The sequence below is a fragment of the Stenella coeruleoalba genome, assembly GCF_951394435.1.
Source record: "Stenella coeruleoalba genome assembly, chromosome: 15".
In the NCBI taxonomy this organism is placed as follows: domain Eukaryota; kingdom Metazoa; phylum Chordata; class Mammalia; order Artiodactyla; family Delphinidae; genus Stenella; species Stenella coeruleoalba.
The window spans coordinates 50147918-50167210 of NC_137161.1; the positions used below are offsets into that span (position 1 = coordinate 50147918).

General features: G+C 45.7%; 1 protein-coding gene across 1 annotated transcript; it reads left to right on the forward strand.

The window, feature by feature from the left end:
- Window positions 1-2: 2 nt before the first annotated feature.
- GNPTG (N-acetylglucosamine-1-phosphate transferase subunit gamma) lies at window positions 3-19255 on the forward strand. The gene is made up of 11 exons (XM_079945686.1): window positions 3-116; window positions 245-302; window positions 387-454; window positions 16389-16443; window positions 16510-16593; window positions 16675-16768; window positions 16836-16950; window positions 17035-17117; window positions 17197-17328; window positions 17405-17486; window positions 17581-19255. The coding sequence occupies exons 1-11, from the start codon at window positions 65-67 to the stop codon at window positions 17676-17678; spliced, it is 921 nt and encodes a 306-aa protein (XP_079801812.1). The 5' UTR covers window positions 3-64; the 3' UTR covers window positions 17679-19255.
- Window positions 19256-19293: the final 38 nt, after the last annotated feature.

The window sequence follows — 19293 nt, forward strand, 5'->3', positions numbered from 1 at the left end:
CATGTGATAAGTGCGCTCACGTGACCACGCGCGGCGGCGGCGGCGGCGGCGGCGGCGGCGCGAGATGGTGGCAAGGTTGGCGCGTTTCGTGCTGCTGCTGGGGCTCGCAGCGCGCGGTTAGTGTCCGGGCTGCCGACGCCCGCGCCCCTCCACCCATGCCCAGGCCCCTGCGTCCCGGAGCCCCCTCCTCCCCGTCCCCGCACCCCTGCCGCACGCCCGCCTCCTCACTGCGTGTTCCCCGTAGGGCCCGCGCCCGCAGGTGCCGCCAAGATGAAGGTGGTGGAGGAGCCCAACACGTTCGGGTGAGCGGCGTCGCGGGGAGCGGCGTCGCGGGGTTCCCGCGGCGGTCCGTGCCCGGTTCCCCCTGACTGTGTCGCTTGTCTCAGGCTCAACAACCCGTTCCTGCCCCAGACCAGTCGCCTCCAGCCCAGGAGGGATCCTTCTCCCGTGTCTGGTGAGTTCGGGGCCCTGGCCGCGGGCGTGCTGGGGGCCTGGGAGGGAGCAGGGAGCTGGCCTGGCTTCCCGACCGGTGGTGCGCGTCAGCTCTCGGGAGCCTGCTCCAGGGGGGCAGGGAGGGAGGGAGGCCACGGATGAGGGGCCCTGAAAGTTAGGGCCTGGAGGGTCATGTTGTCGTTTGTCAATAATTCTAAAATTATTTTTAAGTGCGCGGTAACATTCCAGACTGTGATTGTACCAAGTTGAGTAGTTATCCCGGATATAGTCCTTAATTTTTTTCGCTAGAGTTGATTTTTGTTACAGTTCGGTGTTTGTTTTTCCAAACGTTTTTTATGCTTTTACAAGAAAAAACGTGTAGTTTTGTGTGTGTGTTTGTGTAAATTATTTTTGTGATGTTTGCCTTTTTTTGAGCAGTACTACTATACAGGTGTGCTCATTTGCTGTTGTTGCTCACGGTGTTTCTTCACGGTGGATGTGGGTCTTCACTGTTTTCACTTGGTGTTTGGTATTCCATAGGATGGCTCTGCATTCTTTTGTTGTCCAGCAAAGTGTTGTTTATGGTTTTTGGTCACTAGAAACATTGCTGAGGAGAACATCCCTCCAGGGACTGCCGCCTTCTACCCTTCTGTGAGTGGTTTCCTGAGACAGGATCTAAGAAGTGGAACTGCTGGGTTGTTAAATGAGTATTAAATATAACAAACAAAAATCCAAGAATTTTTTTTTTGGCTGTGTTGGGTCTTCGTTGCTGTGTGCGGACTTTCTTTAGTTGTGGCAATTGGGGTCTACTCTTAGTTGTGGTGTGCAGGCTTCTCATTGCAGTGGCTTCTCTTGTTGCGGAGCACAGGCTCTAGGAGCGCGGGCTTCAGTTAGTTGTGGCACGCGGGCTCAGTAGTTGTGGCACACAGGCTTAGTTGCTCCACGGCATGTGGGGTCTTCCCGGACAAGGGCTCGAACCTGTGTCCCCTGCATCGGCAGGCAGATTCTTAACCACTGCACCACAAGGGAAGTCCCAAGATCTTTTTTTCTTGAATACTACCACATGTCAGGGTGTGTCTGTGCTGGGGATGTAGAAATGAAAAAAACATACAGTGTGCTCATGGAGTTGACAGTTTAAGTGGGGGGGTAGATAGGCCATAAACAAAAAAGTAGGTAAAATGTGAAATGCTTGATGGTGAAAAACACTCTGTAGGTATGGAAAGCATTGAAGAGTGAGTGTTTGGGGGGGTTGTTTTGAGGACTGCTGTTTTAAATGGGTTCAGGAAAAGACTGAGAAGTGAAATTTTGTTCAAAAGTTGAAGGGGAACAGGAGTAAGGGATGTGAATATCTGGGGAAGAGTGGTCTAGCAAAAGGAGTGGCCAAATAAAGGCTTTGAGCAAGGATGCCAGGGCCAGAGGCATTGGCCGCAGGGGTACGGTGAGATCAGAGATAGAGGGTACAGCTGTGAGCTTTCACACTAAACAAATCGATTCCAGCTTTTTACTGTGAAAATATTGAATAGAAAAATGGAGGAATGTGGCTGTGCACAGCAGCATACTCTCCACCTCAGTACAAGAGTTGACATTTTGCCATGCTTGCTTTATCTTCTCGTTTTCACTTTGAAAAAAGTGAACTTTCATTTTGCTGAACCATTTGAAAGTCAGCTACAGACATCATGACGTTCTATTCCTAAATATTCACAGTATGGATCTCCCACTCCCCAAGTTAGCAGAAATTCTATAATATAACCAATTCACATCCACATTTCCCTGTTGTCTCAGGAATGCCTTCTACAGCTGTCCCAGGACCCACCCCACACGGGAATCAGTCAAGGGGTTGTGTGCCGGGCCAGTTGTCTTACAGGATGTTTGACCAGATCTGTCTGGTTTGTGAGGTCATTAGCTTGTTCTGCTTTCCCCAGTATATTCTGTAAATGGCCTGGAAGCTTGATTACAGTCAGGTTAAGCAGTTTGGGCACAAATACTTTGTAGGTAGGCATCATGTCAGAGGGCTGCAGTCGACTGCGGCTGAGTGCTGCCAGGGTCTAGCGGTGGGAGGCAGGTTTCTCTGCCCTCAGCGTGCCGTCCGTGAGCACTCCTTTGGTGCTGAGTGGACATGCTGCCCCCGGTGGCCTCCTGCTTCAGTCTGATGGGGTAGAGGAGTGCAGAACTCTGCTTCTCTCATGCCTTCTGCATTTATTGTTGGCTGGTGGTCTCTGGTAAAGAGGAGTGTTCCTTTTCCCCCGCTTTCTTTCTCTCTCCTTTTTGAACATCATTATTGGCTCAGATTTAAACCCTATTTTTATTGAGGTATAATTGACATGTTCAGTTTGATAAAGTTTGTAAATTGAGCACATGAATGTAATCACCACCCCCAAACAAGACTGAGAACATTTCCACCACCCAGAAGATGCCTACGTGTCCCTTTTAAATCCCCCCACCCATCACTTTCTGGCTCAGATTCAAACCCTATTTTTTTATTTTTTTAAATTTATTTTTGGCTGCGATGGGTCTTCGTTGCTCTGCATGGGCTTTCTCTAGTTGTGGTGAGCGGGGGCTACTCTTTGTTGCAGTGTGTGGGCTTCTCACTGCGGTGGCTTCTCTTGTTGCGGAGCACGGGCTCTAGGTGCACGGGCTTCAGTAGTTGTGGCTCGTGGGCTCTAGAGTGAAGGCGCAGGCTCGGTAGTTATGGCGCATGGGCTTAGTTGCTTTGCGACATGTGGGATCTTCCTGGACCAGGGATTGAACCTGTGTCCCCTGCATTGACAGGCGGATTCTTAACCACTGCGCCACCAGGGAAGTCCCTCAAACCCTATTTTTATTGAGGTAAAATTGATATGTTCAGTTTGATAAAGTTTGTAAATTGAGCACATGCATGTAATCACCACCCTCAAACAAAACTGAGAACATTTCCATCACCCAGAAGATTCCTATGTGTCCCTTTTAAATACCCCACCCCATCACTCTCTGGCTTCTATTGCTTTAGAATAGTGTCATCCGTGCTTGGATTTCAGCTGAGCAAGTCAGCATACACTTCCATGTCTGGAGTCTTCCTCAGCATCATGTTTTTGGGATTCATCTGTGTTGTTGCATGTATCAGTAGCTTTTTCTTATTGCTGAACACATACAAAAACTGAAATCCGAGTACGGTTTGTAGTCTAGTTAGTTGTATTGTGCCAACGCCAGTTTCCTAGTTTTGGTGATGTACTGCGGTTGTAAGTTTATGATTATTTCAAGGTAAAAAGCATGCACACACATACACACACACAGATGTATTTGTGCTGGAAGAATAGATGAAACCTATGTGATTTTAAGTTTCAAATTGAAATGCAGTATTACAGGGTTTTTATTTTCCCCATTCTTTTTTTTTTTTACTTTTTTAAATACTTTATTTATTTTGGCTGCATTGGGTCTTCATTGCTGTGCGTGGGCTTTCTCTAGTTGTGGCGAGCTACTCTTCATTGCGGTGCGCAGGCTTCTCATTGCGGTGGCTTCTCTTGTTGCGGAGCATGGGCTCTAGGCACGTGGGCTTCAGTAGTTGTGGCATGCGGGTTCAATAGTTGTGGCTCACGGGCTTAGTTGCTTGGCAGCATGTGGGATCTTCCCAGAACAGGGCTTGAACCCATGTCCCCTGCATTGGCAGGCGGATTCTTAACCACTGCGCCACCAGGGAAGCCCTCCCCTTTATTTTCTGCTCCTGTCTTTTCCCCTAACACTAAAAAGCTGGGTTCTTTAGTCACATAAATATATTTACTGGGTTTTCCCTATAATTTACATAAAATAGTTTCAGATTTAAAATAGCAATATTACTACTAACCATGAAACGAGTGAGGTTTTCTTGCAGTTTATTTTGGAGTGTATCCAGCCAAAGATGGACAGCAGGGCACTGTGGTCCAGCCTTCACCAGGTCATTGTTTTCTCTGTCATCAATTTGACTTGCAGTTGGATCCATAACGTTTCTGCTTATGTTCAGTTTTAGTGCTTGCCATACATATTTTTACTTTTGTTTTTTCCTTAACTTAAAAAAAAATAGTGTGTTACAATTTCAAGCACATGCATAAGTGGAGAAAGGGTATGTGAGGCACCAGGCACCCTCACCCAGCCCCGACCCTCACCCTGCCACTGCAGTTACTTTGAAACAAATTTCCCACAACTTATTTCATTTGTAAATATTTTGGTATGTGTCTCTTCAAGGGCATAGCCACAGTATCAAGCAACAAAAATCCCCTCTGTGCTTCTGTATGTTGCTAATACTGTCTCATAATTTTTTAATATAAATTTATTTATTTTATTTATTTATTTTTGGCTGTGTTGAGTCTTCATTGCTGTGCGCGGGCTTTCTCTAGTTGCGGCGAGCAGGGGCTACTCTTCTTTGCGGTGCGCGGGCTTCTCATTGCAGTGGCTTTTCTCGTTGTGGAGCACGGGCTCTAGGCGTGTGGGCTTCAGTAGTTGCGGCATGCAGGCTCAGTATTTGTGGCTCACGGGCTCTAGAGCACAGGCTTATTAGTTGTGGCACACGAGCTTAGTTGCTCCGTGGCATGTGGGATCTTCCCGGACCAGGGATTGAACCCATGTCCCCTGCATTGGCAGGCGGATTCTCAACCACTGCGCCACCGGGCAAGCCCCAGTCTCATAATTTTTAATAGGTGGTTGGTTTGTCTGAGTCAGTATGAAAGGTCTGTGTGTTGTGTGTGCTTGACACGTGTGCTTCAGTTTCCTTGAATCTATAGATGCCCTCCATTTTCTTGCAATTTATTGAGGAAACTGGGTCTCTTGTTTCCCACATTCTGGATTTTGTTCATTGCATTCCCGTGGTGTTTAACGTTTCTTCATCTATTAGCTGGAGTGCAGTTGTGTGCCTTCACCCTGGCTGGGCCTCCAATTTCGGGAGAGCAGTGGGGAGAGGCTTCCCCCCAACCTGGCCTCGGTCTCCCACCTTCAGTTCAGGGTCTGCAGAGGGGCATTTGTAGCCCTTTCTCAGGTGGAGGACCTTCCCTGCTGTTCCTGGTCGCTGAGCTTTTACCACGAATGGGTATTGGGTTCTGTCAAATGCTTTTTTTAAACCTATCAAGAGGATGATGGGTTTTCTCATTTAGGCTGTTTACATAGTGGGTAGCATTGGTTTTTGAATGTTGAGCCAACACTGTGTTCTTGGAGTAAGCTCCACTTGGGCACAGTGAATACATATGTTTTATATATTGCTGGATTTAAATTGCTAATTATTTCTGACGTTTTTAATTTCTAGACTTTCTGTTCTTTTTCTAATTTCTATTTATCTGCTGAGATTCCCTATCTCTTTATTACCATGTTTTACTTTACACCCTGGAACATAGTTGCAATAGCTGCTTTAAAATCCTCTTCTACTTCCAACATCATCTGTGTTTGTTGGGGTCAGTCTCCCATGTTTGCCTGTTCTCTCGGGGGTGGGTCGCATTTGCCTGCTTTTATGTCTAATACTTTTGGATACACCCTTGGCCCGGCTCTCCCTTGGGAGAATGTGGTGTGCTGAGGCAGCTGGCTGGGCAGAGCTCACCCAGGACCGACCTCCCTGCTTGGTGGTTCATGCATGCAGGGCTCAGCCAGAGAGCTGGGCAGGCTTCCCTCCCTCCACCCCCGCTGTCCTTTTTGATACCACCCCACGCCTTCCAGCTGCTGGGTAGGCTCCCTCTGTCCCAGATCCTATGGCCAGAGACTGGGGCGGGTTATGCCATTGCCTGCCCCAGGCGGGAACCCACAGGAATCAGTGCCCTCTTCTTCCAAGCCGGCCCCGCCGCACCACGCCGCCACCCCCCCCCCCCCCGCCGCCCCTCAGTCCCCTCCACAGCCTCATTCTCTACAGGGGGATCTGTAGGAGACTTGGTCCCATGTTAGTGGCTGTGGCTTCTGATACCTGGTATCGTCACATGGTCATTTGCTCTATTCTACAGCACATATATAATGGCCTGAAAACTAATATGGCATTACTGCTGTTAACTCATTAACAGTACTTGTTCTTAAGTCACTGAGAGTGATTCTTCTTCCGGTGAAGTGACGTTACTGTGTATAGTTCGGTTCGTTTGCTTTGATTTCAGCTGTAGGGGCTTTAATGTCATCCTTTTATTTTACCTTTGAGCACATTAGCATGCCTACGTGGTTCACATGTAAACCTTAGGACAGATACGCCCTGAGCTCTCCTTCATGCCTTGTGCTCCCTGTCCAGGGCCATTTGCTGTTTTGTTTGTTTGTTTGTTTTAAGGTATAATTGACATATTAGTTTCAGGTATACAACATAATGATTCACTGTTTGTATATTTTGCAAAATGATGGGAATAAGTCTAGTTATTCTCTGACACCACACAGTTACCAAAACCTTTTTTTCTTCTTGTGATGAAGACGTTTAAGATGTAAAAAAAAATTTTTTTATACAGCAGGTTTTTATTACTTATTTTATACATATTAGTGTATACATGTCAATCCCAATCTCCCACTTCATCCCACCACCACCGCCCACACCCCAACCCCGCTTTCCCCCCTTGGTGTCCATATGTTCTCTACATCTGTGTCTCTCTCTTTTTTTTTAAATTTATTTATTTTCGGCTGTGTTGGGTCTTCGTTGCTGTGTGTGGGCCCTCTCCAGCTGCGGCGAGCGGGGGCCACTCCTCGTTGTGGTGCATGGGCCTCTCATTGCGGTGGCCTCTCCCGTTGCAGAGCTCTAGACATGCAGGCTTCAGTAGCTGTGGCTCACGGGCTCCAGAGTGCAGGCTCAGCAGTCATGGTGCACGGGCCTAGTTGCTCTGTGGCATGTGGGATCCTCCCGGACCAGGGATCGAACCTGTGTCCCCTGCACTGGCAGGCAGATTCCTATCCACTGCGCCACCAGGGAAGCTGTGTGTCTCTATTTTTGCCTTGCAAACCAGTTAATCTGTAACCATTTTTCTAGATTCCACATATATGCGTTAATATACGATATTTGTTTTTTTGACTTGTTTCACCCTATGATTGTCTCTAGGTCCATCCACGGCTCTACAAATGACCCAATTTCGTTCCTTTTTATGGCTGAGTAATGTTCCATTGTATGTATGCACCACATCTTCTTTATCCATTCGTCTGTTGATGGAACATTTAGGTTGCTTCCATGACCTGGCTATTGTAAACAGTGCTGCAGTGAACATTGGGGGTGCATGTGCCTTTTTGAATTATGGTTTTCTCTGGGTATATGCCCAGTAGTAAGATTGCTGGGTCATATGGTAATTCTATTTTTAGTTTTTTAAGAAATCTCCATACTGTTCTCCATAGCGGCTGTATCAGTTTACATTCCCACCAACGGTGCAAGAGGGTTCCCTTTTCTCCACACCCTCTCCAGCATTTGTAGATTTTCTGATGATGCCCATTCTGACTGGTGTGAGGTGATATCTCATTGTAGTTTTGATTTGCATTTCTCTAATAATTAGTGATGTTGAGCAGCTTTTCATGTGCTTCTTGGCCATCTGTATGTCTTCGTTGGATAGGACGTTTAAGATTTACTTTCTTAAGATGTGGTACATATATACAATGGAATACTACTCAGCTATAAAAAAAAGAACGAAATAATGCCATTTGTAGCGACATGGATGCAACTAGAGATTATCATACTAAGTGAAGTTAAGCCAGAAAGGGAAAGACAAATACCATATGATATCACTTATATGTGGAATCTAAATATGACACAAATGAACATATCTACACAACAGAAACAGACTCAGACATAGAGAACAGAGTTGTGGTTGCTAAGGGGGGGGGTGTTGGGGGAGAAATGGAGTGGGAGTTCGGGGTTAGCAGATGTAAGCTTTTATATATAGAACGGATAAACAACAGGGTCCTACTGTGTAGCACGGAGAACTATATTCAATAGCCTATGATAAAGCATAATGGAAAAGAATATATATATGTATAAATGAATCACTTTGCTGTACAGCAGAAATTGAGCACAACATTGTAAATCGACTATACTTCAATTTAAAAAAAAGATATACTTTCTTAGCAACTTTCAGATACGCAATTCAATATTATTAACTGTAGTCACTGTGCTGTACATTATATCCTCAGGACTTATTTATTACTGGAAGTTTATATCTTTTGACCATTTCACTCACTTTGTGTCCCCCCCAATCCCCTGCTTCTGGCAAACACTGATCTGTTCTTTGTATCTATAAGCTTGGTGTTTTGTTTTCCACATAAGTGAGATCATAACGTATTTGTCTTTCTCTGACATATTTCACTTAGGATAATGCCCTAAAGGTCCATCCGTGTTGCAGATGGCAATTTCTTGTTTTACGGCTGAATAATACTCTGTTGTATATGTATACTCCACCTTCTTTATCCATCAGTGGACACTTAGGTAGTTTCCATATCTTGACTATTGTAAATAATGCTGCTGTGAACAGGGGGGTGGAGATATCTTTCCAAGTTAGTGATTTTGTTTTCTTTGGATAAATACCCAGAAGTGGAATTGCTGGATTATATGGTAGTTCTATATTTAATTTTGGTGGGAACCTCCATCCTGTTTTCCATAGTGGCCACACCAATTTCCATTCCTACCAACAGTGTGCAAGTTTTCCTTTTCTCCACATCCTTGCCAACACTTGTCTTTTTTATAGTGGCTCTTCTGATAGGTGTGAGGTGATATCTCATTGTGGTTTTGATTTGCATTTCCCTGATGATTAATGACGTTGAGCATCTTTTCATGTGCCTGTTGGTCATTTGTCTTCTTTGGAAAAATGTCTATTCAGACGCTCTGCCCATTTTTTAACTGGATTGTTTGTTTTTTTGCTATTGTGTGAGTTCTTTATACATTTTGGATATTAGCCCCTTATGTATATGATTTGCTAGATGTTTTATCCCATTCAGTAGGTTGCCTTTCATTTTGTTGATGGTTTCCTTGGCTGTGCAGACCTTTGTAGTAAGATATTGTCCCATTTGTTTATTTTTGCTTTTGTTTGTGGAGTCAGATTTTGAAAATCATCACTGAGACTGATGTCAAAGAGCTTATCACCTATGTTTTCTTCTAGGAGTTTCATAGTTTCTGGTCTTACATTCAACTTAAATTTTTGTGTATGGTGTAAGATAGTGGTCCAGTTTAACCAGCACCGTTTATTGAAGAGATTATACTTTCCTCATTGTATATCCTTGGCTCCTTTGTTGTAAATTAATTGACTGTATATGTGTGGCTTTATTTCTGGACTCCCTGTTTTTATGCCAGTGCCATACTGCCTTGATTCTTTGTATGTATGTATGTATTTATTTACCTGGCTGCATTGGGTCTTCGTTGCTGCACGTGGGCGTTCTCTAGTTGCAGCGAGCGGGGGCTACTCTTTGTTGCGGTGCGCGGGCTTCTCATGGCAGTGGCTTCTCTTGTTGCGGAGCATGGGCTCTAGGCATGCAGGCTCAGTAGTTGTGGTGCATGGGCTTAGTTGCTCCGAGGCATGTGGGATCTTCCCAGACCAGGGATCGAACCTGTGGCCCCTGCACTGGCAGGTGGATTCTTAACTACTGTACCACCAGGGAAGTCCCATACTGCCTTGATTCTGTTTGTTGTTATTTTATGTTTAGTCTTCTGGTGTTTCTTTTTGCTAGTATAAGAAAATATGAATTACCCTCTTTTTACTGTGGTAAAATATACATAAAAATTACCATTTTAACCATTATTAGATGTTCAGTTATTAAGCACATCCATATTGTTGGGCAAACATCACCTCTATCATCCCCAGAACTTTTTCATCTTCCCAAACTGAACCTCTGTCCCCATTAAACAACTCCCCACCCCTCCCAGCCTCTGGCCCCCGACATTCTACTTTCTGTCTCTATGAATTTAATGACTCTAGATCCCTGCTGTGGTCACTGTGTGTACACAGGTTGAAATTCACAGGTTGAAATCGTAACTGAAAAAGATGATGGTGTTAGGAGTTGAGGTCTTTGGAAGGTGCTTAAGTCATGAGAGTGGAGCCCTCAATAATGGGATTGATGCCCTTATAATAGAAAGAGGCTCCAGAGATCCCTAGTCCCTTCTACCATGTGAAGACACAGTGAGAAGGCACCCTCTGTGAACTAGAACGCGACTGTGCTGGTGCCCTGATCTTGGGCTTCAAACCCCCACAGAACTGTGAAAAATAAACTTCTGTAGTTGTAAAATTACCCAGTGGTATTTTGTTATAGCAGCTCGAATGAACTAAGTACCTCATGTAAGTGGAATCATATAATTCTTGTCCTTTTGTGACTGGCGTGTTTCACTTAGCATAATATCTTGAAGGTTCATTTATGTGGCAGGATTTCCTTCCTTTTTAAGGCTGAATAATATTCCATTGCACATATATACTACATTCTGCTTATTCATCTATCAGTGTACACTTGGGTTGTTTTTACTTTTTGGTTACTGTGAATAATGCTGATCTGAACATGGGTGTGCAGCATCTGAGTTCCTGCTTTCAGCTCACATACCCAGGAGTCGATTTGCTGTATCATATAAATCTACGTTTAAGCTTTATGAGGAACCACCAAACTGTTTTCAACAGCGCTGCACCGTTTTACATTCCCGCCAGCAGCGCACAAAGGTTTCAATTTCTCCACATCCTAACCAACATTTATTCTTTTCTGTGTTGTTGTTGTTGTTGGATAGTAGCCATCCTAATGGATGTGAGGTGATATCTCATTGTGGATTTTATTTGTATTTACTTATTTTTCACTTCTTCAGGAAAATGTCTAGTAATCCTTGGCCCATTTTTTAATTGGGTTGTTTGGGGCGTTGCTGTTGTTGTTAATAGGAGTTCTTTATATGTTTTGGATATTACCCTTGTTAGAAATGTGATTTGCAAATACTTTCTCACTTTCTGTATTTCAACACTTCCTTGCAAAGTTTTAAATTCTGAAGTCCCATTTATCTAGTTTTCCTTTTGGTGCCTTTGCCTTTGATGTTGTATCCAAGAAATCATTTCCAAAGCACAAAGCCAATGTCAAAGATTTCCCCTTATGTTTTGTAGTTTCAGTCTCAGATCCATTTTAAGTTAATTTCTGTACATGGTGTGAGGTAAGGGTCCACCTTCATTCCTGTGCATATGAACATCCAGCTTCCCGACTCCATTTGTTGAAAAGTCTGTCCTTTCCCCCACTGAATGGTCTCAGCACCTGACAGAGCCTTTGAGCATATATTCAAGGGTTTGTTTCTGGGCTCTCTGTTCTGTTTCGTTGGTCTACATGTCTGTCTTTATACTGATGCTGCACTGGTTTAATTACTGTAGCATTGAAGTAAGCTTTGTGGGGTTTTTTGGTGTTTTTTTTTTTTTTTTTTTTTGACGGTGTTGCGTGTCTTGTGGGATCTTAGTTCCTCAACCAGGGATCAAACCTGGGTCCCTGGCAGTGGGAGCACCAAGTCCTAACCACTAGACCACCAGGGAATTCCCCTTGAAGTAAGCTTTGAAATCAGTAATTGTGAGTCATTCAACTTTTCTATTTCAATATAGTTTTGACTATTTGGGGTCCTTTGGGAATCCAGCTTTGTTGCTGCGTGTGGGATCTTCATTGTGGCATGTGGGATCTAGTTCCTCCTGACCAGCGATTGAACCCAGGCCCCCTGTCTTAGGAGCGCAGAATCTTAACCACGGGACCACCAGGGAAATCCCTGGAATTGTTTCATTGAATTTCCTTTTTGGGTTGTCTGTTGGGTTGTCGTATAGAAACGCAACTGGTTTTTAGTGTCACTTCTGTATCCTACAACTTTGCTGAATTTAGTAGCTCTAATATATTTCTGTGGACTCTTTAGGGTTTTCTATATATATGATCATGTCATCTGCAAACACCGCATTGTAATTTTATTTCTTCCTTCCTAATTAGGATGCCTTTCCTTTTTTTTGCCTAATTGCTCTGGCTAGAACCTCCAGTACAGTGTGGAATAGTGAATAGTGCTGAGAGCTTCCTTGTGTTCCTGCTTTTGGGAGGAAAGCTTTTTCAGTCTTTCACCATTCAGTAAGATACTCACTGTGGGTTTTGCATATATGGCCTTTAATGCGTTGAGGAAGTTTCCTCCTAATCCTCCTTTGTTGAGTGTTTTCATCATGAAAGAGTGTTGAATTTTGATAGGTGCTTTTTTCTGCAACAATTCAGATGATAATTCCCTCCCTTTATTCTGTTAATGGGGTGTATTACATTAAAAAAAATTTTTTTTTTAAATTTTGAACCATCCTTACATTCCAGGAACAAACCCCACTTTTTCACACTGTAGAATCCTTTTAATGTGCTGCTGATCTCAGTTTGCCAGTATTTTGTTCAGGATTTTTGCACTGATGTTCACAAGGGATGTTGACGTCTGTAGTTTTCCTTTCTTGTCAGGTATCTTTTTGGCCTTGATATCAGGGGAATGCTGGCCTCATAGAATTGAGTCAGGAGGTGTTCCCCCTTCTTCAATTTTCATAGTATTTTCTTGTAATCCTTTTTATTTCTGTAAAATTGGTAGTAATGTCCCCTCCTTTTGTTTATGATTTTAGTAATTTGAATCTTTTTTTTTAATTAATTATTTTGGGCCATGTTGGGTCTTTGTTGCTGCACACGGGCTTTCTCTAGTTGCGGCAAGTGGGGCTACTCTTCGTTGTGGTGTGTGGGCTTCTTATTGCAGTGGCTTCTCTTGTTGCAGAGCATGGGCTCTAGGTGTGCAGGCTTGCTTCAGTAGTTGTGGCTCATGGGCTCTAGAGCATAGGCTCAGTAGTTGTGGCGCACGGGCTTAGGTGCTCCGCAGATGGAATCTGGAAGATTCCATCTTCCCAGACCAGGGCTCAAACCCGTGTCTCTTGCATTGGGAGGCAGATTTTTAACCACTGCCCCACCAGGGAAGCCCATCTTCTTTTTTGTTACAGTAAATCTAGTTTAAAGGTTTGTCGATTTTGTTGATCTTTTCAAAGAACCAACTTCTGGTTTTACTGATTTTTCTTTGTTTTATTTATCTCTGCTCTAATCTTTATTTTCTTCCTTTTGCTTGCTAGTTTTGTTTGTTTGTTTGTTTGTTTTTTGCTGTGCCATGCAGGATGTGGGATCTTAGTTCCCCAACCAGGGACTGGACCCACACCCCCTGCATTGGAAGTGTGGAGTCTTAACCACTGGACCACCAGGGAAGTCCAGCTTGCTAGCTTTCTTTTTCTAGTTTCTTAAAGTGTAAAAGTTAGGTTATTGATTTGAGATCTTATTTTGAATATGTTTACAGCTGTTAATTTCCCTCTTAGCATTGCTTTCACTGTATCTGATAATTTTTGGTACCTTGTATTTAGAAAATATTTTGAAACAAAAACAAGTTTCCCTTGTGAATTCTGTGAGCCATTGGTTCTTTAAGATTGTTAATTTCCATATGTTTGTGGATTTCCCACATTGCTTTTGCTATTGATTTCTGGTTTCCATTGTGTTCAGAAAAGAAACTATGATTTCACTCTTCTTAAGTTTGTTAAGTGGCCTAACATATGGTGTGTCCTGGAGAATGTTCCACGTACACTGAAAAAATGTAATTTCTGCTGTTGTTGGGTGGGATATTCTGTATATGTTGATTAGGTCTGGTGGTTTTAGTGTTGTTCAGGTCCTCTGTGTCCCTAGAACTGGGGTGTCGAATGTCCAAGGATTGTGGAACTGCCTGTTTCTCCCTTCAGTTGTCAATGCTTGCTTTGTTTTCGAGCTCTGGTGTTTGGTGCCCATATGTTTGTAATTGTTATAATCTTGGTGAATGGACCTTTTTTATCAATGAATAATGTCTTCCTTTATCTCCTTTAACAGTGTTTGAATGATAGTCTTTTTTTTTTTTTTGGCTGTATCGGGTCTGTCAGGCCACAGTTGCGGCAGGGATCTTCATTTTGGCATGTGGGATCCTCTGTTGCAGCGAGTGGGCTCTTCGTTGCAGCGCAGGCCCCTCTTTAGTTGTGGCACGTGGGCTATCTAGTTGTGGTGCGCAGGCTCAGTAGTTGTGGCACGCAGGCTTAGTTGCCCTGAGGCATGTGGGATCTTAGTTCCCTGACCAGGGATCGAACCTGAATCCCCTGCATTGGAAGGCGGATTCCTAACCACTGGACCAGCAAGGGAAGTCCCTGATAGTCTATTTTGTCTGATGTTAGTGTGGCCATTCCTGCTTTCTCTCATTATTTGCGTATCTTTTTCCATCCTTTCACTTTCAGCCTGCTTGTGTCTTTGATCTTAAATGCATCTCTTACAAACAGTATATATAGTTGGATCACATTTTTTTTACCCATTTGGCCAATCTGTGCCTTTTGAATGGGAGAGTTTAACCTGTTTACATTTAAAGTAGTCATTGATAAGGAAGGATTTAGAGGAAACAAAACAGCAAAATTTGTCTTATAGTTTTTTTGTCTCATTCCCTCCATTGTGACATGTTTTGACGTCCTTTTTACTTTTGTGTATTAGTCTGTGTAGCTATTTCCTCTACGGTTGCCAGGGGATTACATACGATCATAAAGCTGTTAAGTCTAATTTGTACATGATTGAAATTGGTATAAATTCAAAGACTTCTCCTGTACAGCTCTGTCCCTCCCCCAACTTTGTTATTGATTTCAGAAATTACCTCTTTAAATGTAGATTTGTAATTATTTTTATGCATCTTTTTAAACCCTGTAGTTTGCAGATCAGAATCACATACTGCTTTGGGTTTGCCAGTGTATTTGCCTTTACTGGAAGGACTCTCTCCAGGGCAGGCCTCGTGGTAACGAAATCCCTCAGCTTGTTTATCTGGGAGTGTCTTGATTTTGCCCTCATTTTTGGAGGATAGTTTCCTGGATGTAGACTCCTCAGTCGACAGTTTTTTCTGCCATCCCACAGCTTTCTGGCCTCTGAAGTGTCGCAGAGAAATGGGCGGGTAGTCTTATTAAGGATCCCTTGATGTGATGAGTCACTCCTTGCTGCTCTGGACTTGGTTTTTGACAGTTTTCTTCTGTGTCTTGGTGTGGGTCTGTCTGAGTTTATTGTACTTGGAGTTCAGTGAGCTGCTTGGATGTGTAGATTCATGTGTTTTGTCAAGTTGGGAGAGTCATTTCCTCAGATACTCTCTCTGCCCCTCTCTTCCTTCAGGGACTCCCACTGTGTGTCCTGCCATCTCTTCACTGGTTCTTTTCTCTGCTCAAAATCTGTTAACCCCTTTTGTGGATTTATTTCAGTTGTATTTTTCAGCTCCAGATTTTTTTGGTTCCTTTCGATACTGTTCGTCTCTCTGCCTACATGTCATTTGCCTGATAGACTTTAGTTCTTTGTGTTTCCCTCCAGGTCCTTAAGCATATTTCAGACATTTGTTTAACTGAAGTCTTCTATCAGTCCAGTGTCTGGGCTTCTCCCAGGTGGTTCTGTTGGGTTTTCCTTTGAAGAGGCTGCAGTTCCTTTGCAGCCTGGCCCCATGCTGGGGCGGCCTTCACCACCAGGCTGGGTGTGTTCGGAGTCTAGGGGCAGCTGTGTGCACGCTGCTCCTGGTTGTCTTTGGTTCTCCAAGAGTCTCACCCCAGCTCCTCCTCAGGTCCTGGATGGCCTGTTGTGTGTGTCCAGCCATAACCCCTTGCCCTGCTGCAGCCCTCGTGAGCAGCTCCCTTTCCTTCCTGGTGATCTGAGTTGGGCAAAACAGAGACCAGTCCTCCCGGCAGCGCCCAGCTAGGCTGGGATGTTGCAGGTGAGGTCAGCCTGCTCCTCACAACCACGCTGGGGTGGTGGCTTTGCTGCGTTGTGCTCACTTGGTTGCTGTAGACCTGATTTGCAGAACTGGGTTAGCTCAGCTGGTTTGTAGTGGTTCACTTGCTGTTTTCACAGGGATATGAGCTTGGAGCTTCCTAGTCTGGTACTTTGCTGATGTTGCCCCAACTCTTTTGCTCCAGTTTTAAAGTTTAAACTACTGGATCTTTTCCTAAATGGCCCTGGTTCTGTGGCTTTCTGCACGCCTGCTCTTTGCACTGCACTCAGCGGGCCGTGCTCTCCCCTTCCAGGGCCCGTGCATCTCTCCAGACTTTCTGGCAAGTGCTTCAGCCTGGTGGAGTCCACGTGAGTGAGGGCAGGGGCAGGCGTGGCCAGGGCCTGGGACGCCCCCTGACAGCGCTGTGCCCCCAGGTACAAGTACGAGCTCTGCCCGTTCCATAACGTGACGCAGCACGAGCAGACCTTCCGCTGGAACGCCTACAGTGGGATCCTCGGGTGAGCGGCGCTGGGGGTGGCTGCGGCTCCACCTGCCCATTGTCCACCCCACCCAGCCTCACCCACTCTGCTCCTCCCCAGCATCTGGCACGAGTGGGAAATCGCCAACAACACCTTCAGGGGCATGTGGATGAGGGACGGTGACTCCTGCCACTCCCGGAGCCGGCAGAGCAAGGTGGGCTGGGCGGGAGGGTGGGATTGGGGCCTGCTCCCCCCACCTGCTCACCAAGGTTTCCCACCAGGTGGAGCTCACCTGTGGCAAAACCAACCGGTTGGCCCACGTGTCTGAGCCAAGCACCTGTGTCTACGCACTGACGTTCGAGACGCCCCTCGTCTGCCACCCCCACTCCTTGTTAGGTGGGCGCCGGGGCCGGCAGGGGGCACTGGGGGACGTGGGGGGCAGAGGGGCTCTGCTTAGTCTGGTTTCTGTTGGATTCTCAGTGTACCCGGCCCTGCCCACGGCCCTGCAGCTGAGGTGGGATCGGCTGGAGCAGGACCTGGCGGATGAGCTGATCACATCCCAGGTGAGCGACAGGGCGGGCACCGCCTGGGCAGGGAGCAGTGCAGCTGCAGTAGTGCTCCCTCCTCGTCCTCCACCTGCAGGGCTACGAGAAGTCACTCAGGGCGATTTTTGAGGATGCTGGTTATTTAAAGACCCCAAAACAAAGTGAATCGGTGCAGCAGGAAGGAGGTGCCAAGGGCCTGGTGTTTCAGACGCTGGAGAGCTGTAACGAGGTACAGACGGCGCTCTCAGGCCTGGGACCGGCCTCCCACCAAGGGCCTGACTGCTCCATTTCAACTCCTGTTCTAGGCTCATAAAGCCCTGTCAAAGGAGATGAAAAGACTTACAAGCATACTGACCCAGCACGGCCTCCCCTACGTGAAGCCTGCAGGTCAGTTGTGCCCAGGGGTTGGGGCTAAGCCCACCTTGGGACCTGCCGCCCTGTAGGTCAGGTCCTGACCTCCTGCCGCCTGGTGTTTTGGCAGAAACTTCCAGCTCTGAGCACTTGGGTCCCAGGACACCCACGGACAAGACAGCAGAGCTGCTACGAGGCGACCCTGGACTGCGTGGGAACACCCTGTGATCTGGGGCAGGAGGAGCAGGGTGACAGGTCACAGCCAGAGGACACCTTCCTGTTCCTTCTGTGCCAGCAGGCTCTCGGGGTTGTGTGCAAAGATGCAGACAAAATAAAGATTCAAAGTTTTAATTAATTTCCCTACTGATAAAAATAATTCCATGAATTCTGTAAACCATTGCATAAATGCTATAGTGTAAAAAAATTTGAACAAGTGTTAACTTTAAACAATTCACTACAAGTAAATGATTATGCATTATAAATACTACCTTCTGGGTTAAGAAAATTCCATTCCAATAACATTCTCCTCTAAATACTCAAAACAGACATACAGATTGGGGCTTCCATAAATTAATCCACATGAAGCATCCACACTGAGTCGTGGTCTTCTGCTGACCACAGTTACACAAATGGTGTGACAATGTAACATCACCGCTAATACTGAACACTCAGGAGCTGACAGATTCGGCAACAAGAACGGCCTCGCCGAGCACCACGCAGCTTCAGCTGCTACACCCAGCGCCCCCCTTCATCACCTGACTGCGGGGCGGTGACACCCTGAGACGCCGAGCCTGGCTGAGCCCAGCATGGGTGGCCCCTCAGAACACCAGGGCCACCGCAGACAGGCAGCAGGGGTGGGAGGGCCCCGAGGTAGCCCCGGGAGCTCCACTCTGGGTGGTTCTTTGGTCCTCCCACCACACACCTGTCCTCAGAGCCAGCGAGTGCCTGGGAGGGGGCGCCTCCAACCCCCACCCCGAACCCCACAGAAAGAACTGACCGGAATAGCTTATAAATACACCTAAAGCTTAATTGTTCTTGCTTATAATTTGAAAATATCTAGGCTAGATGTCAATAACAAACGTCCTATTTTCCCCCCAAAAGACCAAAGGCCTGAAATGGGAAACAAGTGCATAAATATTAATAAAATAAAGAATTTTAAACAGTGATAACAGTAGCACAAAATATACGTAATTTCTAAGAGCTACTAAATCATTATCAGTATAATTAGAAACAAAGTAGATTCACTACAACCAAGTCATATAGTTACCTTTAGCAGCGGGCGAGCTGCACGATGCCATGGACCCACCTTAAAAAATGACAGCTTTCCTATCAGTTTGCCTTACGTTAAAAAAAAAAAAAAAGATCTTAAACTTCTCACTATAGTAAATACATTCTAATTTGGTCACTGATAAAAATTTTTACCTAGTCACCTTGCACTTAAAAAATGCTATATAAAGTCTTTGGCACAGCCCCAAGCAGGGGGCATCCTGTCCCTTCCGGGCCAGGGCCCAGCCCCTGCTCCGCACCTGGCGGCAGACTCTGGGAAGATTCTCAAGCCAATCTGGATCTGCCACGAGCAAAGTCTGGGTCAACTACAGACAGGTCTTACTTCCTCCCAGATTCCTAGGGAAAGTGACCCAATGCAGACAGAAAAGACTGAAGCCGGCACTAAAATCTGACCCGTTCCCAGCAGCCTTTCTGCCACCCTGCCCCCGCACGGCGGCCGGGTCCTCCCCAACCCCATGGTCCCTCGAACATAACACCTGCACAAACAGATCCAGTGCAGTGTCGCCCTGGAGGCTGGCTAGGGTCTCCCACATGGGTGGAGAGAGGCTCCAGCCAG